General features: G+C 34.3%; 3 protein-coding genes across 3 annotated transcripts; 1 reads left to right on the top strand and 2 right to left on the bottom strand.

The window, feature by feature from the left end:
- The first annotated feature begins 1,930 nt into the window (after nucleotides 1-1,930).
- LOC120174804 (mitogen-activated protein kinase kinase kinase 18-like) lies at nucleotides 1,931-3,274 on the top strand. The gene has a single exon (XM_039181545.1). It carries the CDS (start codon nucleotides 2,009-2,011, stop codon nucleotides 3,272-3,274), a length of 1,266 nt encoding a protein of 421 aa, XP_039037476.1. The 5' UTR covers nucleotides 1,931-2,008.
- A 534-nt stretch (nucleotides 3,275-3,808) lies between these two features.
- Nucleotides 3,809-5,433, bottom strand: LOC120174793. Its single transcript, XM_039181539.1, has 2 exons — nucleotides 5,061-5,433; nucleotides 3,809-4,370 (listed from the first exon to the last, which is right to left on the bottom strand). The coding sequence occupies exons 1-2, from the start codon at nucleotides 5,341-5,343 to the stop codon at nucleotides 3,988-3,990; spliced, it is 666 nt and encodes a 221-aa protein (XP_039037470.1). The 5' UTR covers nucleotides 5,344-5,433; the 3' UTR covers nucleotides 3,809-3,987.
- Nucleotides 5,434-22,070: 16,637 nt separating this feature from the next.
- On the bottom strand, nucleotides 22,071-23,775 carry LOC120174830 (autophagy-related protein 8C-like). Its single transcript, XM_039181573.1, has 6 exons — nucleotides 23,621-23,775; nucleotides 23,461-23,525; nucleotides 22,942-22,997; nucleotides 22,789-22,841; nucleotides 22,450-22,568; nucleotides 22,071-22,353 (listed from the first exon to the last, which is right to left on the bottom strand). The coding sequence occupies exons 2-6, from the start codon at nucleotides 23,495-23,497 to the stop codon at nucleotides 22,253-22,255; spliced, it is 366 nt and encodes a 121-aa protein (XP_039037504.1). The 5' UTR covers nucleotides 23,498-23,525; nucleotides 23,621-23,775; the 3' UTR covers nucleotides 22,071-22,252.
- Nucleotides 23,776-25,707: the final 1,932 nt, after the last annotated feature.

Here is a 25,707-nt window from a genome sequence, read left to right as displayed (position 1 = left end):
GTGTTGATTTTATCTTAGTTAAATCCTTGTATAGGGTGACAAAAACTTAGGAGAATAGTTTTATATTATAACCTATAGTAATTCCACCTAATAAACTTGGTTGGCTGACTCAACACTTTTATCTTGGGGGGAGGGGGGTTTCACTTGAAAAGGATGCCTTTTGAGGTGTGTGCGCCAAAAAGGCACCCCACGCCATGCATTAAAATACTCTAATTAAATCGTAGGACTGAGTCCAACTCGGCACCCAATAAACCAACCAAACCAATAAAATGGAATCTGACTGTGATAGTGAAGAAGAGTGGGTTTGAGAACAGTGACTGAGTTGGGTGTGTTGCTGCCTTTCCTTCACTCAACTAAATTCCAACCCTATTTATCCTTTCTTCTTAAACTTCACTCACAATCCAAGTAAAGCAAACTGTTACAACCCCTCATCTATTAATCTAGCCACCATGGGTGCAAAAGCAAATGGTCCAATTCTTGATTTCACTCTTTTCACTTTATAACTTTCCTATTGCTAAAGTTTATGACTTGAATTATGTTATGATCCGACTCAAAAAATTTATGGTACGACTCGCTTGAGTAAAAAATAAATTGAAAAGAAAAATGAGGATCTATGATGGACATAGAGGCTCTCGGCATATATTAATAGAATTCTAAGATTTGATTAAACTAGGGTTTATGTGTCTCGTTGCTATATATATATGTAACTAGGATTCTATAAATTGATATACCTTTATGAAATCCTCTTGCATTTGTTATTGACATGATGAGCTTTCTTCTTTGACGGGAAGTTTTCTCGTTTAGAATTTTCAAACAAAATATGTGTGTTTTTGTTTGCGATTATACTTCTTTAATCGAAGTTCATTGTCACACGTACTTTACAAAAATTGAAAAAGATAATCTATTTAAGCAACACTATTAAATATTATCATAAGATCTCTAACCTATAATTCAATATTTTATACACAAGGAATTAAAGAAATATACAATTTATATGCAATGAACTAACCATAAATCAACGGTTCAAGCTCATGCATTTACTAACTGTTGGAGTAATTTTTTCAGTTCTGTAAAACACAAAGATTAAATACCGATAAATTAAAGAATTTAGATTAATTGGTTAATTTTTATAAAGTAGAAGGACGAAAATTATAATTAGATAAAGTCATTAGAACGTTAGGAGTTAGGTATAAGGACTTAATCTTGCTTTAGTGAACTATCACTAGTTTAAACAATAACTTGCTCAAACACTTGTAGAATATATTATAATCACTAATCCTCACCATCTTCTAACTTAATTAAATTTTCTTGTAAAGTCAACTGAAAGGAATGATTACTTAATTCATAAACTATCGATAAGAAAACAGTTTACTTTCGGAAAGTGGTCCACATGTTTTATCATTTTAATTTAATATCTAAGTAAACAACAGTTAATTAAAGTCGACCACCATATTATGGATAAGGTTGTTATTAATGGACGATTTAAGTAGTCTACGTGTTAAATTAATTGTAACTATTTCTTAAAAATTTGGGTTTGAGCATTATGAGACTTCAAAGTTAAAAGATTAAGAGATGTTTTAAACATATTAATAAAAAAAATTAGTAATAAATATGCTCATGTCGGATATATATATTTATATTCAATATTTACAACATAGTTTGTTTCATAAGGAAACGATTATTTCAACTAATTTGTAATTTATATAAGATATTATAAAAATCTAATATAAAAACATTCCTTTAAATATTTAATGTTAGTATCAATGGGTGGGCACCTAGCTTAATCTAAGCATGTAAGCAATCCACCGTCCAAGTCGGCCAAAGCTTTGTCCTTTCGCCGCGTGGATCGCTCTAGTTTCCACTAATATTAAAAAACGGCGGCCGCCCATTGGCCACAACTTTGTTGTTTAGGAAAAGCATTTATTAGCCAAAACCCACCACGGTTTTGCATATAAATACTCACCACCGAACCCAAATTCCCTCCAAGTTCCAAGCTTTCAACTTACAAATGGGCTGGACACGTGGCAGAATCATCGGCCGTGGCTCCACCGCAACCGTCTCCGTCGCCACAGATAATCACTCCGGTCGCGTCTTTGCAGTTAAGTCCTCTGAGCTGTCTCAATCGGAATCTCTTAGAAGGGAACAGAGCATTCTCTCGACGTTAAGCTGCCCTCAAATTGTAGCATATAAAGGGTGTGACATTTCGTTCGAAAACGGTAAGCTTTTATACAATCTATTCATGGAATATGCACTAAACGGCACCGTCACGGATGCAATTCAAAGGCACGGCGGTGGCCTCGACGAGGCAACGGTTCGATCCTACACTCGTGGGATTCTATCGGGGCTCGAGTTTCTTCACGTTAATGGAATCGTGCATTGCGACATCAAAGGCCGGAATATTTTGCTCACCGACGATGGGGTGAAAGTCGCCGACCTGGGTTGCGCTAGGATAGCCGACGGGTCGATCTCCGGTACGCCTCTTTACATGGCGCCGGAGGTGGCGCGTGGTGAGCAACAAGGATTTGCCGCTGACGTATGGGCACTCGGGTGTACGGTCATCGAGATGGTAACCGGAACAACGCCTTGGCAGGATTTCGGCGACGACGACCCTTTATCGGCCTTGTACAGAATCGGATTTTCAAGCGACGTGCCCGAAATTCCCATTAATATTTCGAAGCAGGGGAAGGATTTTTTAAGCAAGTGTTTGAAGAGAGACCCTGGTAAAAGATGGTTTGCAACTGAACTTCTCAAACATGATTTTGTTAAGGAATCGAATTTTGCAGTGAAAGGAACAGATGGGTCACCATTGGAGACACCCACCAGTGTTTTGAATAAGCAATTATGGGGCACCACGGAAGAAGAGTTTGATACAGTTCATAGAAAACCATGCTTGCCCACCAAGTGCTTGATGAAAAGGTTGCAGCTATTGGTTGAAGACAATGTTGTTTTCCCTTCGAAAATGCCCGACTGGGATTTGGATGAAGATTGGTTAACTGTTAGAAGCAGTGGAAGTAACAATGTGGATGAAGCGACAAGTATGTGTGGGAGCGTGGGGCATGATTATGACTTGGGGATTGATTACTATGATTTATCAGAGATTAGTGGGCAAAAAAGTACTAATTCTACTCGTAATGTTGTTGAGAGTAGGTTTAAAATGAGGTCAATTATTGCATGTAAATATGCGACTTATAACTCTAATAATATGTGCTTGCTTGATGCTTTTTTAATACTGTCAAATTATGGCTTGGATCCCTTTACTATTCTCAAATTCTAGATTTAGTTTTTAGACTCTAAGAAAATTCGAAATGACACAGATTATTCATCAAATGATAGTATTAATGAAGCTCGAATGTAGCTTTACATAATCCGTTGGACTTGCATTTGTTCTGCAACCACCGGATGAGGCATTACAGAGTCTACAATCTAAAATTGATCTTGTTGATGAAAAAAAAAAGTTGGGATGATGGTAGGTAGTTCAATCATTTTAGTTTAAGTGAAGAGCTACAGTTAATAATTTTAAAAGATGAAGTGGGCAGCATGATCCTCAATACAGTGTTTAGGCAGCTGAGAGAAACGTGTTTAAATGTAGTAGGAATGAAGTTGAAACACGCCTGTCTTTTTCATCAAAGTCTAGTAGGAAATTTATTGTTTAATAATGGCTTGTTCGTTCCCATTACCCTTGTTTTCCCTGGCCGCTGCTGAATCAACACACAACTTGTTTAAGGCTAATGCAAGCTCGCAGCTGCCGGCGATGAACGGTTGTTAGGTGGAACTGATCCATTCAACATTGCAATGTTTTCCCATTATGTCAAGTAAAAAAAACTCATCCATTCAACATTTTAGTTCCTACTTAAATCAAACCCATCAGTCCCCAAATTACGAAGAAAAGGTAATTTCTCAATCAGTAACTCACAAATCCACTGTATAATCCCATATTAAAAACGATAACGGCACCTAAAAGTTTTTGGCCATAGGTTCTCATTTTCCTCAAGTATTCTTCTTACTACCTGAATGTGACAAACTCTGGTCCAAAGATTCCAACTGGTTCCGGAGGTTTTGATTCTCCTCAAGCAGCCGATCGTATTCGAGAAGAAAACCTTCGGACTGTTTCCTTAGAGCAACTGCATTGGCTTCAGCAGCATCCATCTCTTTTGTCTTGCTCTCAAGATCATACTCCAGGTGCTTCAACTTTGACCTCGGAGTGGTTACTTCTTCCTCCAAGGCCTTAACTTTGTCCGAGCCATTTGGTTTTCCATCCTCAAAACCGGGACCCTGTTTCTTGATAGCTTCCATGCTCTTCCTTCGGATCCGGAGTTCTCTGATATAGTGGTGCAACCTGTCTATCATCAGTGCTAGGAATAACACTCCCCCTGCAAAACGTTACCCAACATTAAAAATCCAAGTTAACTGTGCAAATAGGACATGGGCGAAAAGCCCCATGAAATTCAAGCAGAATTAAGCAACCAGCACTTGAAATCATAATTACAACTTCGGTAAATTGATATAAGATGTTAAGAATCATTAAAATCAAAGAGAGGGAATGAAGTTGTTGCCTTGTTCGAGAATGCATTACAATCTGACCAATAAGGTATTGACGCTTGATACCAACACTAAAGGTGACTATAAAAACTCTTATGCAAGATTGAGAGGATCTCTCTTCCTCTTCTTTTCTTCTCCCGTAGAGAGAGAAGAAGACTTATCATCTTAAAATTGATCACTGGCGTAACTGTAAATCTATCGACTATAACTCTACGTTTAAATAAGAAGGGTGAACTACTTATAGCAAATGTGACTATATGTAAGCTAAGAAACACATTTTCCGGCTGAACCATCTTAGAAGATGAAGCAATGAATCAATACTGGGAATTGATCAAAATTAAAAAGGGTATTTTTAGTTTTAGAATCTTAGCTGAATCCTGATAAATTGCAATCTCGATGTTCAGCCAATTGGGCCAAAACGGGAAACAAAACGAAGAATCAACAAATTAAATTAAAGTAAAAAATCAGGCAATTAAAGGGCGATTAGATTTGAAAAGAATCCAAGGAAAAGCTAATTTTACCCATGAGTGTAGCTTCGAGAAGGTGTTTGGCCGTGAGGATCTGATCCGTCGGAGTAGCCGCGCCATCATCGATCCAACGCTTCTGGATCTTCATGACGCCGTAGACGCTCGACATCATCACTATGGAAAGCGTTCCGGCCACCGTCTTTACCACCATCGGGCCGCGTCCACGCTTGATCCGATCCAAAATCATCAGCGTGAGCTTCCTAAACGGTGTCTTGAATGATAATATCATGATCACCGCCATCTCCGAGAATATAACCACGAACAGTAAGTTGATCATTTTTAAAAAATTCTCCTTTTTCTTTGAGAACCCTCAAGGAAGTTGGTTTCTTTCTAGTTATGGAAGGGTGGAAGCCAATACTTTGAATCAGAGCTTCAGAGCCAACGAGGAAGGAAGATAAAGGAGAAGAAACGGAGTTGAATCCGTGTTCGGAACGTGCAACTTTTTGTCTTCAACTATTTGGGTTATCTTCTAATTGGTTCCTAACATTTTAATTAATTTTATTCATGGCTTTATGTTTTGGCTTATATATCAAATTGGTCCCTCTAATCGTATCCAAAAATCAAATGAGCCCCTATCTGAATGGAGCAAAACCGAGGATATTAAGGAGACCCAGACTCAATTTATTTTGAATTGGTCTGGCCCAATAGGATCGTATATACTTTTCTAAAAAATATCATGTTCGAACTGAGTGTTTTTTTTCTTCTAAGATTAGATTGAGTTTGAGTAAAAAATCATTAACGTTAGGTAGTTTTATCTCTTATGTCTTTAGAGATAATTAAAACAATACTTCTTTATTTATATTTTTTAATTAAAATTTAATTTTATTAAATAAAAATGATTACTCAGATCCACTAAATCTTTCTATATCCAAATCTAATCAAGAAAATATAATACTCAAATCAACCAAAATTCTGACCAAATCAGACCTATACCTATCCATCTTACATAAAAAAATTACACTAAATAAAATTATCTCAAATATTGAAAACACACTTACATATTTTTTATGATCAGCTTTTTAAATAACATATTTCATATATTAAAAAGACTAATTTAATATATATATATTTGAAATGGGTGACTTTTCGCTTTATTTTCTTACTTAAAAATGATGTACAAAATAAATGATTTTAGTGGTCGGAGGAGTGATTGTTATCTTTAGAGGTTTTGGCTTCAAGTATTAACAAGTATTAGGTATTTGAGAGTTTATTATCAAATAATTGAGAGTTTTTAGAATAAATACCACCAACTATAATCATCCTTGATTAATAAAATAAATAAATTCTACTGTAAAGACATTGTTGTGATCTTTACTATTGCTTGTGATTTTGTTAATACAAATTTAAAATGATAAAAATATTTAATTATGAAGTTATAACAATAAAAGAGTTATTCTTACTTGTAATACAAATTTAAAGTAAAAGAAAATATTAATTATAAATTTATAAGTATAATCATAATTGCACAAATTAAGTCACCCCATTGATTAAAAAGATAATTGTTATCTTTGAAGGTTTCGGGGTTGAGTACCAAAAAGGGTAGAGTATTTGTTCATTGTCAAATGATTAAGAGTCTTTAGAACATATGCTACCACTTATAATCATCTTAGATTAATAAAAATATAGATAATGGGTATTCGAATTTAATGAAACTTCACAAACGATACTATCAATTAGATTTTAGTTTTGGAATTATATAAGTTGATGAACTAAATTCATTTTAATTAAATTAAGAATAAATTTTAACGAGGTCCTAATCTGAAAAATATAAGGACTAATAACAAAATTAAACCCCGATATTTATTATCAGTTAACACCTAGTTGAAGATTCAAAGATGAATGCCAACTCTTGATAATGAAATTGTCGGGATGCCTTTGCTACCTGTACGAGTTGCTCAACTATTCATTCTTCAACATGTGGACCTCCTCTAAACCTTATATTAACATAATTTAATTGATTAAAATTTATCATAATTATTTTTATCACTAGAAGAGGCTTCAATGGTGTTTGCTATTGACCGTGACAACATACACACACAAAAGGATTAGTTAACTTATTTATAATTATTAATATTCAATTGATTGATGATAGATTAAATCATATAATTCTGATTTTACAATTTTAAGATTAATTTTTAGTTTAAATTAGTTTGGATTCGAATTATTTCAATTTTTTAATCAATTCAAGCTATTTGAATTACTTATATTAGACTTATCGAGTTAATTCTTTACTATAAAATCAAATTTAGACTTGAATTTGGATCAAAACTGACCCTCCCTACAATCAAAATCCAACTTGTTTCCTTCCTTATAATTCCCTAACATGAAAATAAATTAGTAAGATTTATTACAAAAAATTATGGATATATAGACTAAAGTGAAAACGTGGCCATGCATGCAAGGGTAACCGGAGCATATTTGGATGATAACATTCACAATCACAAACGGTAGAATTTGATCCGACAGGGAAGTAACTCATGGGAATGGGAGACTTTTCTTATCCTTCAGTTCCTCTAATTTTCCATCATTACCAGCTTTAACTCCTGTCGATGATGGTGGACTATCGTCTCCCTCGGAAGCTACCTCGATAGAATTACCAGAGAAAACTCGTAAAGAGAGCCATGGGAAATTAGGGTTTAACTTGCAGGAATCTGAGAGGACCGTTCCTTTGCTTGTGTAAGAGCAAAGTAGTGGGTTTTTTTCTGCTATGTTGATGGTAATAATATTGTCGATATAAGTAGGGTGGTGGGCTGAGGAAGGAGACAGGAAGCAGGTGAAGCGGACATGCATGAATCCTGGACTGATGGAGTTGCTTTCAGGTTTGTTTTCCGATACGCCTTGTTGGAAACAAGCTGTGGGGATCTAATTCGTGGTCCACAAGGCAAGAAGGGTTCAATTGTCAAATTCGGCACAACAGTTGGTACTTTGACTATATGACGAATCCGGCAGCCTATTAGACTTCCATACGTCTGATTTTTATCATTTATCACATGGATAATGATCAGTAAACTATCCTAAAATAATAATAGCAAAAAATTATAAGTTTGCGTAAAAAATCATAATAAAAAAGAAATCACGTATAAAAATATTTTTATAGTAAATTTAAATCAGATCTCGACGCCTATTAGTGTTGTTAATGTTACTTTAATTTTTTTCAATTATGGAAATTACGACGCTTAAAAATCTCTACCAAATAAAAACGATTTCAAGACACATAGACGTTGAATTTAGTTAAACCTATTCCCTCATAAATTTTGACTCGTATGAGCGTCAACACAATTTAATATCAAAGAACAAACATATTTCTAAAACTAATTACAATAAACGCTAAATTTTAGGTTTGATGTGTCAAATTTTAAAAAATTATATTAAAAATTTATAGATGTGAAAATCATAAAATTGAAAGAGTATAAAATTAAATAATTAATATAAAATACACAAACTAAGTGATATTAATGGTAAAAAATTGTTATTGTTTCTTGAGATTTAGGGTTTGACTACCATAAATGAACAAGCGTTCAGTGTTAAATGGCTGAGAGTTATCTTTAAACATATATTACCTAGTATTTATCATAGATTAATAAAAAATAAAAATACTTAAAATTTATTAAAATTTAAAAAATTACCATATTAATGTTAGAGACCGTAACTCGAATTCTGTTTATTGGGCCTACTTATTTCGCGTCCGTACACATAGATTTTTCTCAAGTGATGATGTTTAATTTTGCAACTCTTCTTTTATTATTTTCAACATAATGATTTTTTTTTCTCTCGTCCTCGAATTTTTATATAAGATTTTAAAATAAAATCTGTTTTCATCCTATTTTTCTTTTGTTTGATTTATAATTTTTTTTATCATTATCCTTCTGAATTTCAGAACCTATAATTTATAAAGCAAAAATTAGTGACAATAACGACTCTTTCACATATAAATTAATAATATAATACAAATGGAATTTCAATTAATTACACAACAACAACCTAATCAAATTTCACCTTGTTTCTTTCTCTATAATTCCCTTAACATGAAGATAAATTAATAAGATTTTTTAAAAGAATGTAGATATATAGAATACAGTGAAAACGTGGCCACGCATGCAAGGGCAACCGAAGCATGTTTGAATGATACATTCACAGACGGGAGAAATTTGAGCCAACGGGGAAGTAACTCATGGGGATGGGAGGGCTTTTCTTCTTTGATTTTCCGTCACTACCAGCTTTAACTTCGGTTGATGATGGTGGACTGTCGTCTCCCTTGGAAGCTGCTACCTTGTTAGAACCGGAGAAACAAGTGAGAAAACTCGTAAAGAGAGACATGGGAAATTAGGGTTTAGCTTGCAGGAATCTGAGGGGATCGGTACTTTGCTTGTGTAAGAGAAAAGTAATGGGGTTTTTCTGCTATGTTGATGGAAATAATATTTATGGTGATGTCTTATATATAAGCAGGGTGATGGGTTGTGAGGAAGGAGACAGGAAGCAGCTGAAGGACATGCATGAATCCTGGACTGATGGAGTTGCTTTCAGGTTTTTTTTTTTTGGAGGCCTTCTAGGAAACAAGCTGTGTGGGGATATAATTCGTGGTCCACATGGCAAGAAAGGATTAAGTTGACAAATTCAGCACAAGAGTTGGTACTTTGACTGTTACGACAAATTCAGCACAAGAATTGGTACTTTTGACTGTTATGACAAACTCAGCAGAAGAGTTGGTGACTGTTATGACAAATTCAGCACAAGAGTTGGTGACTGTTATGACAAATTCAGCACAAGAGTTGGTACTTTTGACTGTTAAGACAAATTCAGCACAAGAGTTGGTACTTCGACTATTATGATCTTCATGGTTAAGTTAGAAGCCTAAATCATATAATATACTTCTACAAATTCTGCAATTACAGTTCCATAATCCATACGTCTGATTTCTATCATTTATCTTATCAATAATTATGAGTAAACATCGTAAAATAATAAAAAAAAATATAGACTTCCGTAAGAAAAAAAAACTATAATGAAAAAGTAAAAATAATTTTTATACTAAATCTGAACCAAATCTCCACACCTATCAACGTTATTATAATTCTATATCATTATTTTCCAATTATGAAAATCATAGTGGGTAAAAAAATCTTTACAAAATAAAACTACTTCAACACATATAAATACTGAATTTAGTTAAATTCATATCCACGTATATCTCCATTTCTATGAATATCATCAAAATTTAATACTAAAGAATAAACACGTTTCGAAAAGTAAACATATGTGATTGAAGATTATAATCAACGACGGATACAATGGTTTATGTTAGATGTGTAAATTTCTAAAAATTTATATTAAAAGTTTACTGATATAAAAATTATAAAATTTCATAGGTGCGAAATTAGATTATCAATTGAAAAATATTTAAACTATATTATAATTCTATTTATAAAATAATTAAATCATGCTATTGAATGAAAATTTTGTTTTATAAAATAATTAAATCATGCTATTGAATGAATTTTTTTTTATAAATAATTATTTTGGAAGAAAAAAATGAGAGTATACGATGTATGCAGGGGTTCTGGGGCCAACTTATATAATGTTTATACACGTAATATTTTATAAATAATTAAATCATCTCTGGCGATGATGCTTAATATTGTAAATTTGTAACTTCTCTGGTACAATTTGACATAATAATATTTTTCTTTTCCACATAAAATTTTCAAGTACAATTTGTGTTGATTCTATTTTTTAAAATTTTAATTTACGGTGTTGGTATCGTTACCCATTTCAATTTCATAAAACAAAAATTAGTGACAAACTTGATTTTTTTTAATGATTCCTTCACATATAAATTAATAAAATGGTACAAAAGGGATCTCAATTAATTACACAATAACAACCTGCTCAAATCCCAACTTGTTTCCTTCACTCAACGTGAAAATAAATTAAGAAATTTACTAAGAAAGAGAAAAATATGACATGCATGAAACAGGGAAGTGGGCAACGCCTGCTTGAATGACACATTCACAAACGACAGAATTTTGATCCGATAGGGAAGTAACTAATGGGAATGAAAGGGTTTTTCTTAGCCTTGTTTCCCTTTGATTTTCCATCACTACCGGCTTTAACTCCGGTCGACGATGGTGGACTGTCGTCTCCCTTGGAAGCTACTACCTTGTCAGAACAGGAGAAACAAGTGAGAAAACTCGTAAAGAGAGGCATGGCAAATTAGGGTTTAGCTTGCAGGAATCTGAAAGGATCGGTCCTTTTCTTGTGTAAGAGAAAAGTAATGGAAATCATTTTGTTGGCGATCTCTTGTATATGAGCAGGGGGTGGCATGTGAGGAAGGAGACAGGAAGCAGCTAAAGTGGGACATGAATAAATCCTCAAGTGATTGAGTTGCTTTCAGGTTTGTTTTTCGATGCCTTCTAGGAAACAAGTGCTGTGTTATAATTCGTGGTCCGCAAGTCAAAAAAGTGTTAAGTTGACAAATTCAGCACAAGACTACCATGACCTTCATGGTTAAGTTAGCAGCCTAAATCGCCTAATAATTTCACTAATTCTTCAATTTGAGTCCCATACGTCTCCTTTTCATCATTTATTAACTTTTTGTTTAGTGGTTGAAAGTGATTTATTATTATTATTATTATTTTCTATTAACCACGTGTATTTGATTTATTATCTTCTAATTTAGTTTTTGTACCCCACAGATTCATTATAGGGTTTATAATTATAAATTTAAATAAAAAATTTGCAAGGGTTTATAATTTAAATAATTGTTGTTATTCCCGAGGACCCGAGTGTGACCACTATAGATACCAGGGATGTAAGTTTTCAATGTAAAAAAGTTAAGAGTTATCTTTAAACAAATATTATATTGTATTTGTCACATATTAATATATAAGAGATCGCCAACAAAATGAATTCCAGTATTTTGTCCATCAACCCCATTATTTTTCATTGGGGAATATAAAATTAAAAGACTTGAAGGACAAAGTTAAAAGTAATTGTGTTAAATGTCTTAAATTAAATTGCTAATCCTTGAGAGTAGCAAAAAATGAAAAATTTCCGTCGAGTTAAAAAGAACATTAGGGTTAAATTAAAATTTCAAAACTTTGAAGGGATTAAAAGGGTAATTCTACCATTAATCAAGAGGGGCCTGCTTCCCCCTCTTCGGCCTTGGGTAAAGTTGGAAAATTTTATATTTACCCCATGAACCCACTGCCTTACGTCTATTTACTGAATGCTATTTGTGGAAATTCTAGTATTGGATCTATAAAATAGTTTGTGTTTTAACATATCTCTAAATATAAGTATGAAAAAGCTTTTTAAACTTGAACAGTATGAAATTGTGATTGAAATTTCATTCCATCAAGCTCCAAAAATTTATGCTGCAAACCATTTATGAATAATTAAAGTTAAGAGAAAATATGATATTTACAGTGGATTATCTTTTGTAATTTATTTTCGATATCGTGAACTATTTTGTTTAATTTTTTTTATAAACCTAAGTACTATTATTTTATAACTTATTTATTTTTTGTTATCTCTTCGATTTTGAAATCGTAAATAACATATAATTTAGGCTTAATGCAAAAATAAGTATCTAAACTATATTTTAAATTGATTTTAAGTGATTAAAAAAATTTAGTTAAAATAAATAATTCATATCCACGTATATCTCCATTTCTATGAATATCATCAAAATAATGAATTTAGTTAAATTCATATCCACGTATATCTCCATTTCTATGAATATCATCAAAATTTAATACTAAAGAATAAACACGTTTTGAAAAGTAAACATATGTGATTGAAGATTATAATCAACGACGGATACAATGGTTTATGTTAGATGTGTAAATTTCTAAAAAATTATATTAAAAGTTTACTGATATAAAAATTATAAAATTTCATAGGTGCGAAATTAGATTATCAATTGAAAAATATTTAAACTATATTATAATTCTATTTATAAAATAATTAAATCATGCTATTGAATGAATTTTTTTTTATAAATAATTATTTTGGAAGAAAAAAATGAGAGTATACGATGTATGCAGGGGTTCTGGGGCCAACTTATATCATGTTTATACACGTGTGTATCTAGCGGTTTCTCTGGCGATGATGCTTAATATTGTAAATTTGTAACTTCTCTGGTACAATTTGACATAATAATATTTTCTTTTCCACATAAAATTTTCAAGTACAATTTGTGTTGATTCTATTTTTTAAAATTTTAATTTACGGTGTTGGTATCGTTACCCATTTCAATTTCATAAAACAAAAATTAGTGACAAACTTGTTTTTTTTTAACGATTCCTTCACATATAAATTAATAAAATGGTACAAAAGGGATCTCAATTAATTACACAATAACAACCTGCTCAAATCCCAACTTGTTTCCTTCACTCAACGTGAAAATAAATTAAGAAATTTACTAAGAAAGAGAAAAATATGACATGCATGAAACAGGGAAGTGGGCAACGCCTGCTTGAATGATACATTCACAAACGACAGAATTTTGATCCGATAGGGAAGTAACTAATGGGAATGAAAGGGTTTTTCTTAGCCTTGCTTCCCTTTGATTTTCCATCACTACCGGCTTTAACTCCGGTCGACGATGGTGGACTGTCGTCTCCCTTGGAAGCTACTACCTTGTCAGAACAGGAGAAACAAGTGAGAAAACTCGTAAAGAGAGGCATGGCAAATTAGGGTTTAGCTTGCAGGAATCTGAAAGGATCGGTCCTTTTCTTGTGTAAGAGAAAAGTAATGGAAATCATTTTGTTGGCGATCTCTTGTATATGAGCAGGGGGTGGCATGTGAGGAAGGAGACAGGAAGCAGCTAAAGTGGGACATGAATAAATCCTCAAGTGATTGAGTTGCTTTCAGGTTTGTTTTTCGATGCCTTCTAGGAAACAAGTGTTGTGTTATAATTCGTGGTCCGCAAGTCAAAAAAGTGTTAAGTTGACAAATTCAGCACAAGACTACCATGACCTTCATGGTTAAGTTAGCAGCCTAAATCGCCTAATAATTTCACTAATTCTTCAATTTGAGTCCCATACGTCTCCTTTTCATCATTTATTAACTTTTTGTTTAGTGGTTGAAAGTGATTTATTATTATTATTATTTTTTTTTTTTTTGGATAAGCAAATTTTATTATCCAAGGAAAATTACATCAGAAACATCCCAATTAGGGTAAAAGCCTACTTACAACAAAAATATTCACTCAATACCCCAATAATTACATAAATTTACATTGACATAATAAGTTCTATTGAAATTTCTATCACTGAGTTTGATTCGAACAAGATCCTTAATGGTCTTTAGGACTTGATCAGGTGATCTTGATTCTCTTCTGAAGATTCTTCTATTCCTTTCATCCCAGATCGTGTATATGTAAGCTGTCCAAGAAAGTTTCTGAATGATGTTGAGAAGAGATTTACCTTTCCAGTGTTGAGAAGCCCAACAAATCCTTGAATCCCAAGTGTTGTGCGTGTTGTGCATATTGTTGAGACGCATGATAGAGTTCCACAGAGTAGTAGGAAAAGAACAATCGACGAACAAGTGGTTTCGTGTTTCTGCAGAGTCAAGACAAAGGATACAAGAATCATCTGAAGCAATACCTATTCTAGAGAGTCTGTCCCTAGTAGGAAGACGATCCAAAATAGCCATCCATGAAATAATACTCAATTTTGGTATGTGAAGTGGGAACCATATTACATTGTGCCATGGTACCTTAGCTTTATGATCTCTCATTTCCTCCCATAAGTCTCTAGTCTTCGAAATTCCAGTGCTAAGGATAGGTAGTACTTCACTTCTAAGATTAATCAGTTTCCTGAAACACCAGCTATATGAAGAGCTATCATTGACATCATTGAAGTTACTACCTTTAAGCACATAGCAATGAATCCATGCAACCCACAAAGAACCTGTTCCTGCGAGAATTTTACGAATGAGATGAACCATGCAGGTTTTATTCCAAGATTTGAGGTCTTTTAAGCCTAGACCACCTTCAGATTTGGGGCAGCATAATTTTTCCCAACCGATTCTTGCTCCAGTAGCAGCTGTATCTGAACCTTTCCAAAGGAATCTGGAGCAGAGTTGGTCCAGTCGTTTAAGAACTTTCTGTGGCAATAAAAACTGTCTAGTCCAATAGTTAATCACAATGTGTATGATAGTTTTAATCAACTCAAGTCTACCTGCATAACTAAGAAGTTTCCCAGCCCATTGATGAAGCCTATGTTTGATATTATCAAGAAGAGGGAGACAATCTTTTTCGGTTAACTTTCTAGTAACAAGAGGAACACCAAGGTATCTAACAGGTAGATAACCATGTTTGAAACCTGTAGCAGATATGATGTTATCCAGATTTCTAGATGGAATTCCGGCAGAAAACAATTCTGTCTTGCTTATGTTAAGCTTTAATCCAGACAGATCATAGAAGTGATTTAGGACAGTCTTAACACCAACAATAGAATCAAGGTTTCCTTTGCAAAAAATTAAGAGATCATCAGCAAATGATAGGTGAGTAATGCCAATTTTTTTGCACTTAGGGTGAAAGCCGAATATTCCTCTTTTGGCAGCAATATTAAGTAAATTTGAGAGAATATTCATTGCAAGAACAAATAAGATTGGTGATAAGGGATCACCTTGTCTTATGCCTCTTTGACCCTTAAAGTAGCCTATCAAACTCCCATTGAAGGATATGGAATACCTAGCTCCTGTGAAACAAGCTTCGATCCACTTTATAAACGTGAGAGGCAACCCTATAGCATTAAGAACAGAAGAAAGAAAATTCCAGTGAAGGGAATCAAAGGCTTTATGAAGGTCAATTTTAAGGGCACACCTAGGGGAAATGTTTTTTCTACCGTAACCTTTCACTAATTCTTGAGCAAGAAGGGTGTTATCGAGAATCGATCTGCCTTTCACAAAAGCTGTTTGATTTAGAGATATAAGATCAGACAACAGTAAATTTAATCTTTTGACAAGAATTTTAGTGACAATTTTATAAATCACTGAGCAACAGGAGATAGGTCTATAGTCATTGACTTTATTGGGGTTAGGAATTTTTAGAATCAAAGCAATTATTGTGGAGTTGAAAGTCGGGCTTATGTGAGCCTCTTTAAAGAAGTAATTAATAGCGTTAATGACATCCTCTCCTGTTATAGTCCAAGATTTTTTAAAAAACATAGGGGTGTAACCATCAGGGCCAGGAGCTTTATCATTTCCTTGGCTAAATACTACCTCTTTAATCTCATCAGTAGTGACAGTTTTGATAAGATCAGAAACAGTCTCACTGGGTAAATTTACTTGGAGCAGGTTTTTTAGGTAGACAGGATTAGTATTATGAACTTTAGGATCGGACGTACCTAATTGTTGTTTGAAGAACCCAGTTATTTCAGAAGTCATATCATCATAAGAATCAAGCCTTTTACCATCATTGTTAACAAGAACTCTGATGGTATCTCTCTTGTTTTTAGAGGCTATGGCAGAATGGAAAAATTTAGTGCATTTATCACCATCTTTAATCCATTGCATTTTAGTTTTCTGTTTGAGGAACATATGCTCATTGTCCTCTAAAACCTTGAGCTCCTTTTGAGCTATCAATTCTTTATCAATAGAGATGGAGCCTTTAAGAGTTTCAATCTGAATTTGTTCCAACTCCAACTTCTTTTGATTTACCCTAGCAGAAATATTACTATAATGATCTTGGTTAAGCTTCTGCAAATAGGGTTTGAGACGTTTGAGTTTAGTAAATAATTTCTGTATAGGGTTGCCGTAGGAAGGATGTTGCCAAGACTGATGGACAACTTCAAGAAAGTTAGTGTGGGTGGACCAGAAGTTAAAAAATTTAAAAGGTTTGGGTTTATTTATTTGACTCTGTTTGTTGATCCATACAAGACCCATACAGTGATCTGAAGGTCCAGGGGCAGTGAATTCAACAAAAGAATTCTGAAAAGTGGTAGCCCAAGGAGAGTTTATAAGAACTCTATCAAGTTTCCTTGCAAGGAAAGAATCTCTTTGTTTGTTGCTCCAAGTAAAAGTTGGACCAAAAAAAGGGTGGTCTTGTAAGGAAATATCTTGAATAGCATTTTGGAAATCAATCATATCAGAAGAAAGATAGGGGCCTAAGAGATCGGAGTCAGTACTTTTTTTGGAGTCAAGAAAGGTATTGAAATCCCCTCCTAGGATCCAAGGAAGATAGCCAAACTTATGATCAATATCTCTAAGAGTTTGCCAAAGAATTCTACGGGTAATACCACAATTACTGCCGTAGACCGCAGTGATGATAAACGGATAGTTATTAAAAGAGCAATTGACAGTGATACTTTGGGCAGAAGAGTGGCAAAAAGAAATATCGATACCTTTCTTCCAAAGGAACCAGATTCTACCATTGGAAGCAAAATCGTAGTTAGTAAAGGCATTCCAACTCGCAAAAGTAGAGTTTAAGATTTTATTAGAGTTTTCTGCTTTGACACGAGTTTCTAACAGGCATAAGACATCAACATTGTAAAGATTTGCTCTGTTGAGAACTTTTTTCTGTTTTTGAGGATTGTTAAATCCTCTGATATTCCAAAAGCAGATAATCATTGGGGAATGGGGGAGTTTTGGTCCTCTAAGGCTACTTCTGAGGTACTAGTGAACTTAGAAATTTGTTCTTTCTTTTTCAATTTTAGTTCCTTGATCAGTTTTGCAACTCCAGCAGCAGCATGTCTTTGTTTTTTAACTTGTACCTCGTTTAATGAAGGACTCTCATCAACAGTGGAAAGAATATCAAATCTATTTGTTGTGCCTCTCATCACAGTTTTAGAATTAACTTTAATAGGTCGACCTCTACCTCGTTTAGGAAGAGCAGGAGACCCAGTTTCTTTGATAGTTTCCAATTGAGTAGAAAATTCGCAAGGAGGCGGATTTAGTTCATTTTCTTCAACTGCTTGCGAATCAGAAAGATCAACATTAGAAAATAGATTCGGATTGGGAGGAAGAGTTGAGTTTGAATCTTTCCCTGACTCTAGTTTATTAAGATCATTGTTAGCGCTGGAGGAGGAAGGTTCTGTCATTGTATCACCCTTAGGTAACAGGTTCGAATTGGAAGGAAGAATTGGTTTTAAAACTTTCCCCGTCTCTAGTTTATTTAGTTCATTATTAGCACTAGAGGAGGATGGTTTTGACTCTGAGGCAAGTTGATCTTCTACTGTTTCTGTAGATTTAGGAGCAGGGATTTCATTCTTTTTTCTCCATATTTTCGAAGTTTGGGGAGCAAGAATAGGATTGTTTAAGCAGCATTTTTCTGAATGGCCAAAGGTTTTGCAGTTAGTACATCTAGGAGGGAACCAAGGAACATCAACGTTGATAGTAGTGGATATTCCATTAGCAAGAACAACCTCTACAGATTCTGGTATTTTCTCCTGTGCACCTACCTCTATACATACCTTAGCAAAATTAAGTCTGGATTTGTTAGCAGTAAACGAGTCCATAGTCAAAGGTATTCCTAAGGCACTAGCTATATAGCTAAGGCCTTCTCTAGAGAATAGTTCTAAAGGGACATTAAACAAATGCACCCAAATAGGCAGACGAGTTAAATCAAATTCAAGATTATGCAAATTTGGTTCCCACTTTCGTAGGATTAGAGGTTTATTAAGAACATGCCATGGGTCATTTTCAAGAACCCAGTCCCGAGCATTAACAGAGTTGAAATTGAAAACATACAGGTTGTTGCCAGCGATACTTACCTGAACCCTAACCCCTTGCGAAGGCTGATTCCAGAGGTTCTCGATGATACTTTGCAGATGGATGAATTTTGGAGCAGCACCTAGTATCTGGCCAACGAGAGAAGAAGACCATTCTGCAGAGCCAGCCTCGAGAACTTCTTGTGGGGGTTGTACAATAGGGATTTTATCCTTTGATTTTGGGGGAAAATACGACAGTTCTTGCCCCGCTTGACATCCGAAAAGCTTTCGCCAATCCATGGAAAAGCCAATTGAGTGAGGAAGACCCGTGGAGGAACTGTGACGGACAGAGGGTCACCGGCGAACGCGACGCGACGGAGAAAACTAGGTATCGTTAGTCCAGCTAACTTGCGCCTAGGCAAAGCGTATCGTGCGCCTTAAGAGAAAATGACCGTTCTATTAACCACGTGTATTTGATTTATTATCTTCTAATTTATTTTTGTACCCCACAGATTCATTATAGGGTTTATAATTATAAATTTAAATAAAAATTTGCAAGGGTTTATAATTTAAATAATTGTTGTTATTTCAGAGGATCCGAGTGTGACCACTATAGATACCAGGAATGTAAGCTTTCAATGTAAAAAAGTTAAGAGTTATCTTTAAACAAATATTGTATTGTATTTGCCCCATATTAATATATAAGAGATCGCCAACAAAATGAATTCCATTATTTTGTCCATCAACCCCATGATTTTTCATTGGGGAATATAAAATTAAAAGACTTGATGGACAAAGTTAAAAGTAATTGTGTTAAATGTCTTAAATTAAATTGCTAATCCTTGAGAGTAGCAAAAAATGAAAAATTTCCGTCGAGTTAAAAAGAACATTAGGGTTAAATTAAAATTTCAAAACTTTGAAGGGATTAAAAGGGTCATTCTACCATTAATCAAGAGGGGCCTGCTTCGCCTCTCTTCGGCCTTGGGTAAAGTTGGAAAATTTTATATTTACCCCATAACCCACTGCCTTACGTCTATTTACCGAATGCTATTTGTGGAAATTCTAGTATTGGATCTATAAATCTAAATACTACTATTTTATAACTTATTTATTTGTTGTATCTCTTCGATTTTGAAATCGTAAATAACATATAATTTAGGCTTAATGTAAAAATAAATATCTAAATTATATTTTAAGTTAACTTTAGATTATTAAAGAAATTTCGTTAAAATAAATAATTATCATTTTTTTATTACACTTTTAAATGTCTACCAGGCAACACGCGTAAATTTTATATTTTTTAAAATCTTTTATAACATAAAAACATATTTTAATATAAAACATTTGTTAAAAAGATCACCCGTGCACTTTCTTCTACCTCTCCACCCTTTCTTCTTCACCTTCACCTTCACCTCTGTTTTGAACATCTGATCTTGGTGTCTCAAACTCTTCCAAAGTTCTTTCAACTCTGTGTTTTTAACGATGATCTCGTTTTCCAGAACGGGAACAATGGCCACCGATTCTTTAAAAAGCTCGTGCTCTGTTTTGAGGCTGGACTCTTGGACCAACTTGGGATGAGGATAGAGCGAAGTAGACACCGAATGATGGTGAAAAACCTGCCTTGTGAGATGACAATGACGGTTTTGATGGAGTTTCATACTTTGTGTTTGAATGTGATTTTCGCAAAGCCGTTGCTAATCTTACCTTACACTTCAACATCTTCCTCTTCAATGTAGCTTTGGTTTCACATAGAAGCAAGCTTCTCCACTCCCATGCTATGGTTTTTGTTTGGGACTTAAGGAGGTGAGGAGTAAACAATCCCAGATTAATTTGGGGCCAGGCAGGGGATTTTTTCTAAATTTTTTTAAAGAAATAACATTTTTTATTTTTTTAAATAAAAAATTTAAAAAATATAAATGTTACATGTGCTACTTAACTATTTTTTAAATGGCAGTTACGACATAAGTAATTAAAATTGTAACATAGAAAATGTTACACTTATTTTTAACAACAAAAAATTTAAACACCTAATGTTAACTTTAAGTATAGTTTATACACTTATTTTTATATTAATCTTATAATTTATAAAGCAAAAATTAGTGACAAACTTTATCTTTCTCTAACGACTCCTTCAAGCATCAAATAATAATATGGTACGAAAGGAATTTCAATTAATTACAAAATAACATCCTGCTCAAGTCCAACTTGTTTCTCTCTTATACTTCCCTAACATGAAAATAAATTTATAAAAAAAATTGTAGATAGAATACAGTGAAAACGTGGCCATGCATGCAAGGGCAACCGAAGCATGTTTGAATGATACATTCACAGACGAGAGAAATTTGAGCCGACAGGGAAGTAACTCATGGGAATGGGAGGGCTTTTCTTCTTTGATTTTCCGTCACTGCCAGCTTTAACTTTGGTCGATGATGGTGGACTGTCGTCTCCCTTGGAAGCTGCTACCTTGTTAGAACCGGAGAAACAAGTGAGAAAACTCGTTAAGAGAGCCATGGCAACTTAGGGTTTAGCTTGCAGGAATCTGAGAGGATCGGTCCTTTGCTTGTGTAGAGGATTTTTTGCTGTGTTGTTGGCAATCATTTTGCTGGTGGTGTCTTATATATAAGCAGGGCGGTGGATTGCGAGGAACCAGAGAAATACATGAATCCTGGACTGATGAAGTTGCTTTCAGTTTTTTTCTTTGGTGCTTTCCTGGCAAGAATGCTGTGGGGTGCTTTGATACGTGGTCAACAAGTAAAGTTGAAAATTCAAACATACGAGTCTTTGACCATTGTGACCTTCCTAGTTAAGTTAGCAGCCTTGAATCATTTCAAAATTCAATACCCACGTTTTTTTATTGTAGCATCCGCAGGAAAACCAGGGGAGAAAAACTAAGAGAGAAGACCAACTCAAAAGTTTAATGATCGTTTTATCTCTTAAAAGCTTAGTGATCCAAACAATCATCTTAATATAGTTCAATGTCCTTCGATGTACTTTACCTAAAAAATTGATATCAACACCTCAATGGAAGCAGGTAGTGTTATCAATTACACCTACCATTACTGATAAATGGGGTGCCGGAGATGTCGGTGCCATGGAAGATGAGGATGCTACTGCCAAGAAAGAGAATGACAGCAAGAAATCCCCCCAAGGTAAGGTTCGGTATTACCCTACTGACAATTTACTCAAATTTCAAACCTCAACCATACTAACCGTTTCGACCAAACTCGACATAACCCAAGATTAAATCTATCCTTTTGTTCACCCCTAATCACTGAACTCTCTACTCATGAAAATGGCTGGACAATACTTTCATCAATCAAAATATCTTAATTAAAACCATATAAGACAATTGGAAATCAAAGTTGGTTTCAGACATTCAATTTATAGAAAATAAAGATCCAAGTTCAGACAGTTAAACAACTGTAATTGTCAAGGGCAGAACATTGGCTCAAGTAGACACCATACAGAATTTACACCTTTTTCATTTAGGCTATATACATTATAAGATTGCAGTGCATAATAGCATTATGCTCAAAGCAAAGGGGAACCAAATGTGTTTTCTCCACTGTAAGTCATATAAAGAAAACCATCTTCGTCCTTGTTTTCCTCGTAAATCGCAGACATCAATGCAGCTGCAGTGACAAATAAAAAATGAGATAAGCCTCACAAATAGATCAGAAATATGTGATATAAGTTGTGATACTCGAAGCTATAACATGTTAACACACCAGTAGGCGGGAGAGTGTTCCTCACAAAGACAAATATAGCTTTCTCAGCACTAAGCTTAATCCGTTTACGGACAACGTAAACAAATTGCCCCACGGTCAAATCAGCAGGAACAAGATACCTGAAGCCGTAACCAGAGAAGAATATTAAAAGTGCATTTGGTAAGTTACATATTAAATAACAAGAATATCAGACCTATCTTCTTCCAAAGCATCATAGTCAAAGACTTCATCAACATGTCGACAAGTAAATTAAATAACTTCTGGAAAAGTGTGATTTGAGTCGTAATACAAGTTACAACAAGTTAAACTTTAATATAAGCAAGGGGAAATGCTACTAACTTCTTTTTATCGATATCGGGAATGTCACTTTGTTCAGCCTTCTCCACAATAACCTGCACGGTTGCCCATTAGCATCAAAGAATATTCAGAGACTAATACACCATAAAAAGGTTTTCAACAGAAAAAGTAAGATGGTGACTTAAATATTCTTACAGGAATTCTGTCCGGATACTTTTCCCTGATGCGACCGGCTTCAGCTTGCCTCCTTTCTGAGAATAAGAAATTTTCAATATAGGACTGAGTCTGAGTATTAACAAAATTGTATTCGATTAATCCAATCAAAGAATAGAAGCAGTAGGGCCAACAACAAAACACATGCGGAATGAGAATTGGAATAATATAGGACAATCTATACAAGCTAATTTATAGGGTTATCTATATATAAAAACGATGAACATCTCAAGAACACGACCAAGAAAGATTCATTCAGTTCGAAAGCAATACAATCAATTTACCTACAAATTGATCCAATGTTACCAATTTTCTAGAATTCCCACACGATATTCCACACCAAGGAAACAGATTAAGAATAAGAATCACTAATAATTTTTTAAAGAAAGATCAAAATTTCAAACCAAAAAGATAAAACAAAAAAGCCCAAATCAAATCGAACAGCAATTCAGTCAAGCAGAAAAAAAATACAGAAAAAGATTAGGGGATCGACGAACTAACCCAAAGGATGTTCAAGCTTGAAGGAACTTTTCGCCATTGCAAAATTCAAGACCTGATTATATCACCTGCGAATTCGAAACAATGAAACATAACTCTCAGAAAAGAAATAAAAAGGTAAAAATAAAAGAAGTTTGTTGAAAATAACTTCCAGAAAACACACCCAACAAGAAATGACAAGGGAAAAGCTTAAAGAAATTAGGGTCTCAATCCAAAAAAAAGAATCCAATTGATTGATGATCGCTGGAGAGAATTGCAAGCAAAGAAATTTATAAGAAAATACAGAATTTTTATAAGAAATCCTTTCAAGGGTTTACTTCAATTTGAGGCGAAACACGGAACCAGAAAGCTTACACATTTCCCCTATTTATTTGCCCTTTCCCTGCTTACAAGGTATATCTAATGCGGGCCTCCTTAGAACGTGTAAGTTTAAGAAACGAAGCCTGTTTAGGCTCTTTAATTGAAGTTTGGGCTCAAATGGGCTGTCATGAACAACAAATGGGGTAGGCTTACAATCTGCATGGGCTTACTTACTAGTCATTGTAAAGTTTTTAGTTTTGTCGAGTCATTGTAAACCTTAGATTAATTTCGATTTTGAATAATTTTAAATTAGGTTCAATTTATATTTTAATCCTTTTCGGATTGTGAATATTTTTCGTCTCTCTTGTATATGACAATATACATATAGAGCATGCATTTAGTACTCATGGTCCATTAGGCTTAGTAATCCATCTAAGACCCCTTCTGCAAGTAATATCTCACTCTCATTTACCATTCTCTGTCCCATTGTCCACAGCAACCAGTCTTTATGCAACAACAAAACATGGGTTAATGCCGCTCGGCGCCATCATCATCATCGTCGACAGTAGGTGATGTCGAAGAAAAGGGCGTTGTGAGGATGATGATCATGGAACGTGCTCGAGTTTCAAGAACAAGTGTTCAACCATAAGGAAGGAGCAAAGGTCGAGATTTTACGTATTGAGGAGGTGCGTTTTTATGTTCCTATGTTGGCAGAAGTATGGCAATTGAGTATTGAATTTTCCTCTCTTTTGTCGTGTAATGACTTCGTTCATAAATATATGCAGTAATGTTCAAGTAACAATAAGGTAGAAGTACACACTACTAAGCTATATAGACTGCTACTGTGTTAAGGACTTATGGTTTATCTGGTGATAATGATGATGAAGGATAGGTAGGCTTTTTATTCTATATTTTCTTTGTGATTCTGCAAAGTGCAACATTATATACATTATATTTGCCGTCGGACCCTTCTATTTACTAGATTCGAACTTAAGACATTACTTGAAAAACATCAAGCTCCTAACCTTTTGAATGAACTAACAAACATCGATAAACATTTCATATATATATATATGTATCTTAGACATGAAAGCAAACTGATGAGCATATTTTCAAGAATCAGAAAGTAGATGGAACTCAAAGTATATCAGATCTTTTCTTTTTGGCCACTTGGATTAGTATTTGTTTCTTTGTTAACCGGCACTGCTTTTATTAGCGGAACATGCTTCAAGCATACATTCACCATGGTGGAACATGGGGTTTGTCAGTAAAATGATCAGAGCATTCTTGGAGACAATGTATTAAACTTTTAAGGCCCCATGGCTCAATCTTCATTTACTTTGTGCCTTACCCCATCTTCTTTCTCAGATGCCACTCAGTTCCTGTTTTTATCGGTTAAAATGTTCGAGTAAGAAGATCATGCGTGACAATCAAATTTGAAAATGACTTACGATCAACCCGATCCTTGATCGTAAAGCATGCAGTACGAATAGATTATTCGATCAACTAAAGCATCGAAATGATCACGACAAACAACACCAATACCGAATATCTTCGTTGCAAGGACAAGAATCTCGTCTACTCAATGCATGGTTTCTAGGTCATTTGTTTCTTGCTAATTGCTTACTAAATCCTCTTTACTCGGAGCTACGGTGACTTTAACCACGTGATTACTTGACAGGCTAAAATTAATTCTGAGTTAATGGCTTCAACGACACCCTAACTAACGAGAAATTATTTGACGGATCCAATTCACCGTGTCATTCATAGTCTCCACCAATAAAGATTCATTTAGTAACTTTCATATAACTACCCACTTCTTATTAGGTAAAACAGAGACCCAACTGAAAAAAAATATAAAGAGAGAGGTGTTTTAGCAATTATCTTTCAAAATATAAAGGTTAATTATATTATTAATCTCATATCGAAACAAACATTTTTTCACCATAA

This window comes from Hibiscus syriacus, unplaced genomic scaffold, assembly GCF_006381635.1.
Source record: "Hibiscus syriacus cultivar Baekdansim isolate YM2019G1 unplaced genomic scaffold, ASM638163v2 tig00112124_pilon, whole genome shotgun sequence".
NCBI classification, from domain to species: Eukaryota; Viridiplantae; Streptophyta; class Magnoliopsida; order Malvales; family Malvaceae; genus Hibiscus; species Hibiscus syriacus.
Note: the sequence above shows the minus strand (reverse complement) of the source record. Positions and strands in the feature narration are given on the sequence as shown.

Excerpts from the sequence above, each read along its gene's own strand:
- LOC120174804 (XM_039181545.1), top strand. The coding sequence starts at position 2,009 with ATGGGCTGGACACGTGGCAGAATCATCGGCCGTGGCTCCACCGCAACC.
- LOC120174793 (XM_039181539.1), bottom strand. The coding sequence starts at position 5,343 with ATGATCAACTTACTGTTCGTGGTTATATTCTCGGAGATGGCGGTGATC. Across the intron at positions 4,371-5,060 it reads TCTCGAAGCTACACTCATGG|GGGGAGTGTTATTCCTAGCA; the intron begins GTAAAATTAGCT and ends AACGTTTTGCAG.
- LOC120174830 (XM_039181573.1), bottom strand. The coding sequence starts at position 23,497 with ATGGCGAAAAGTTCCTTCAAGCTTGAACATCCTTTGG. Across the intron at positions 22,998-23,460 it reads CAAGCTTGAACATCCTTTGG|AAAGGAGGCAAGCTGAAGCC; the intron begins GTTAGTTCGTCG and ends TCTTATTCTCAG. Across the intron at positions 22,354-22,449 it reads GAACACTCTCCCGCCTACTG|CTGCATTGATGTCTGCGATT; the intron begins GTGTGTTAACAT and ends TTGTCACTGCAG.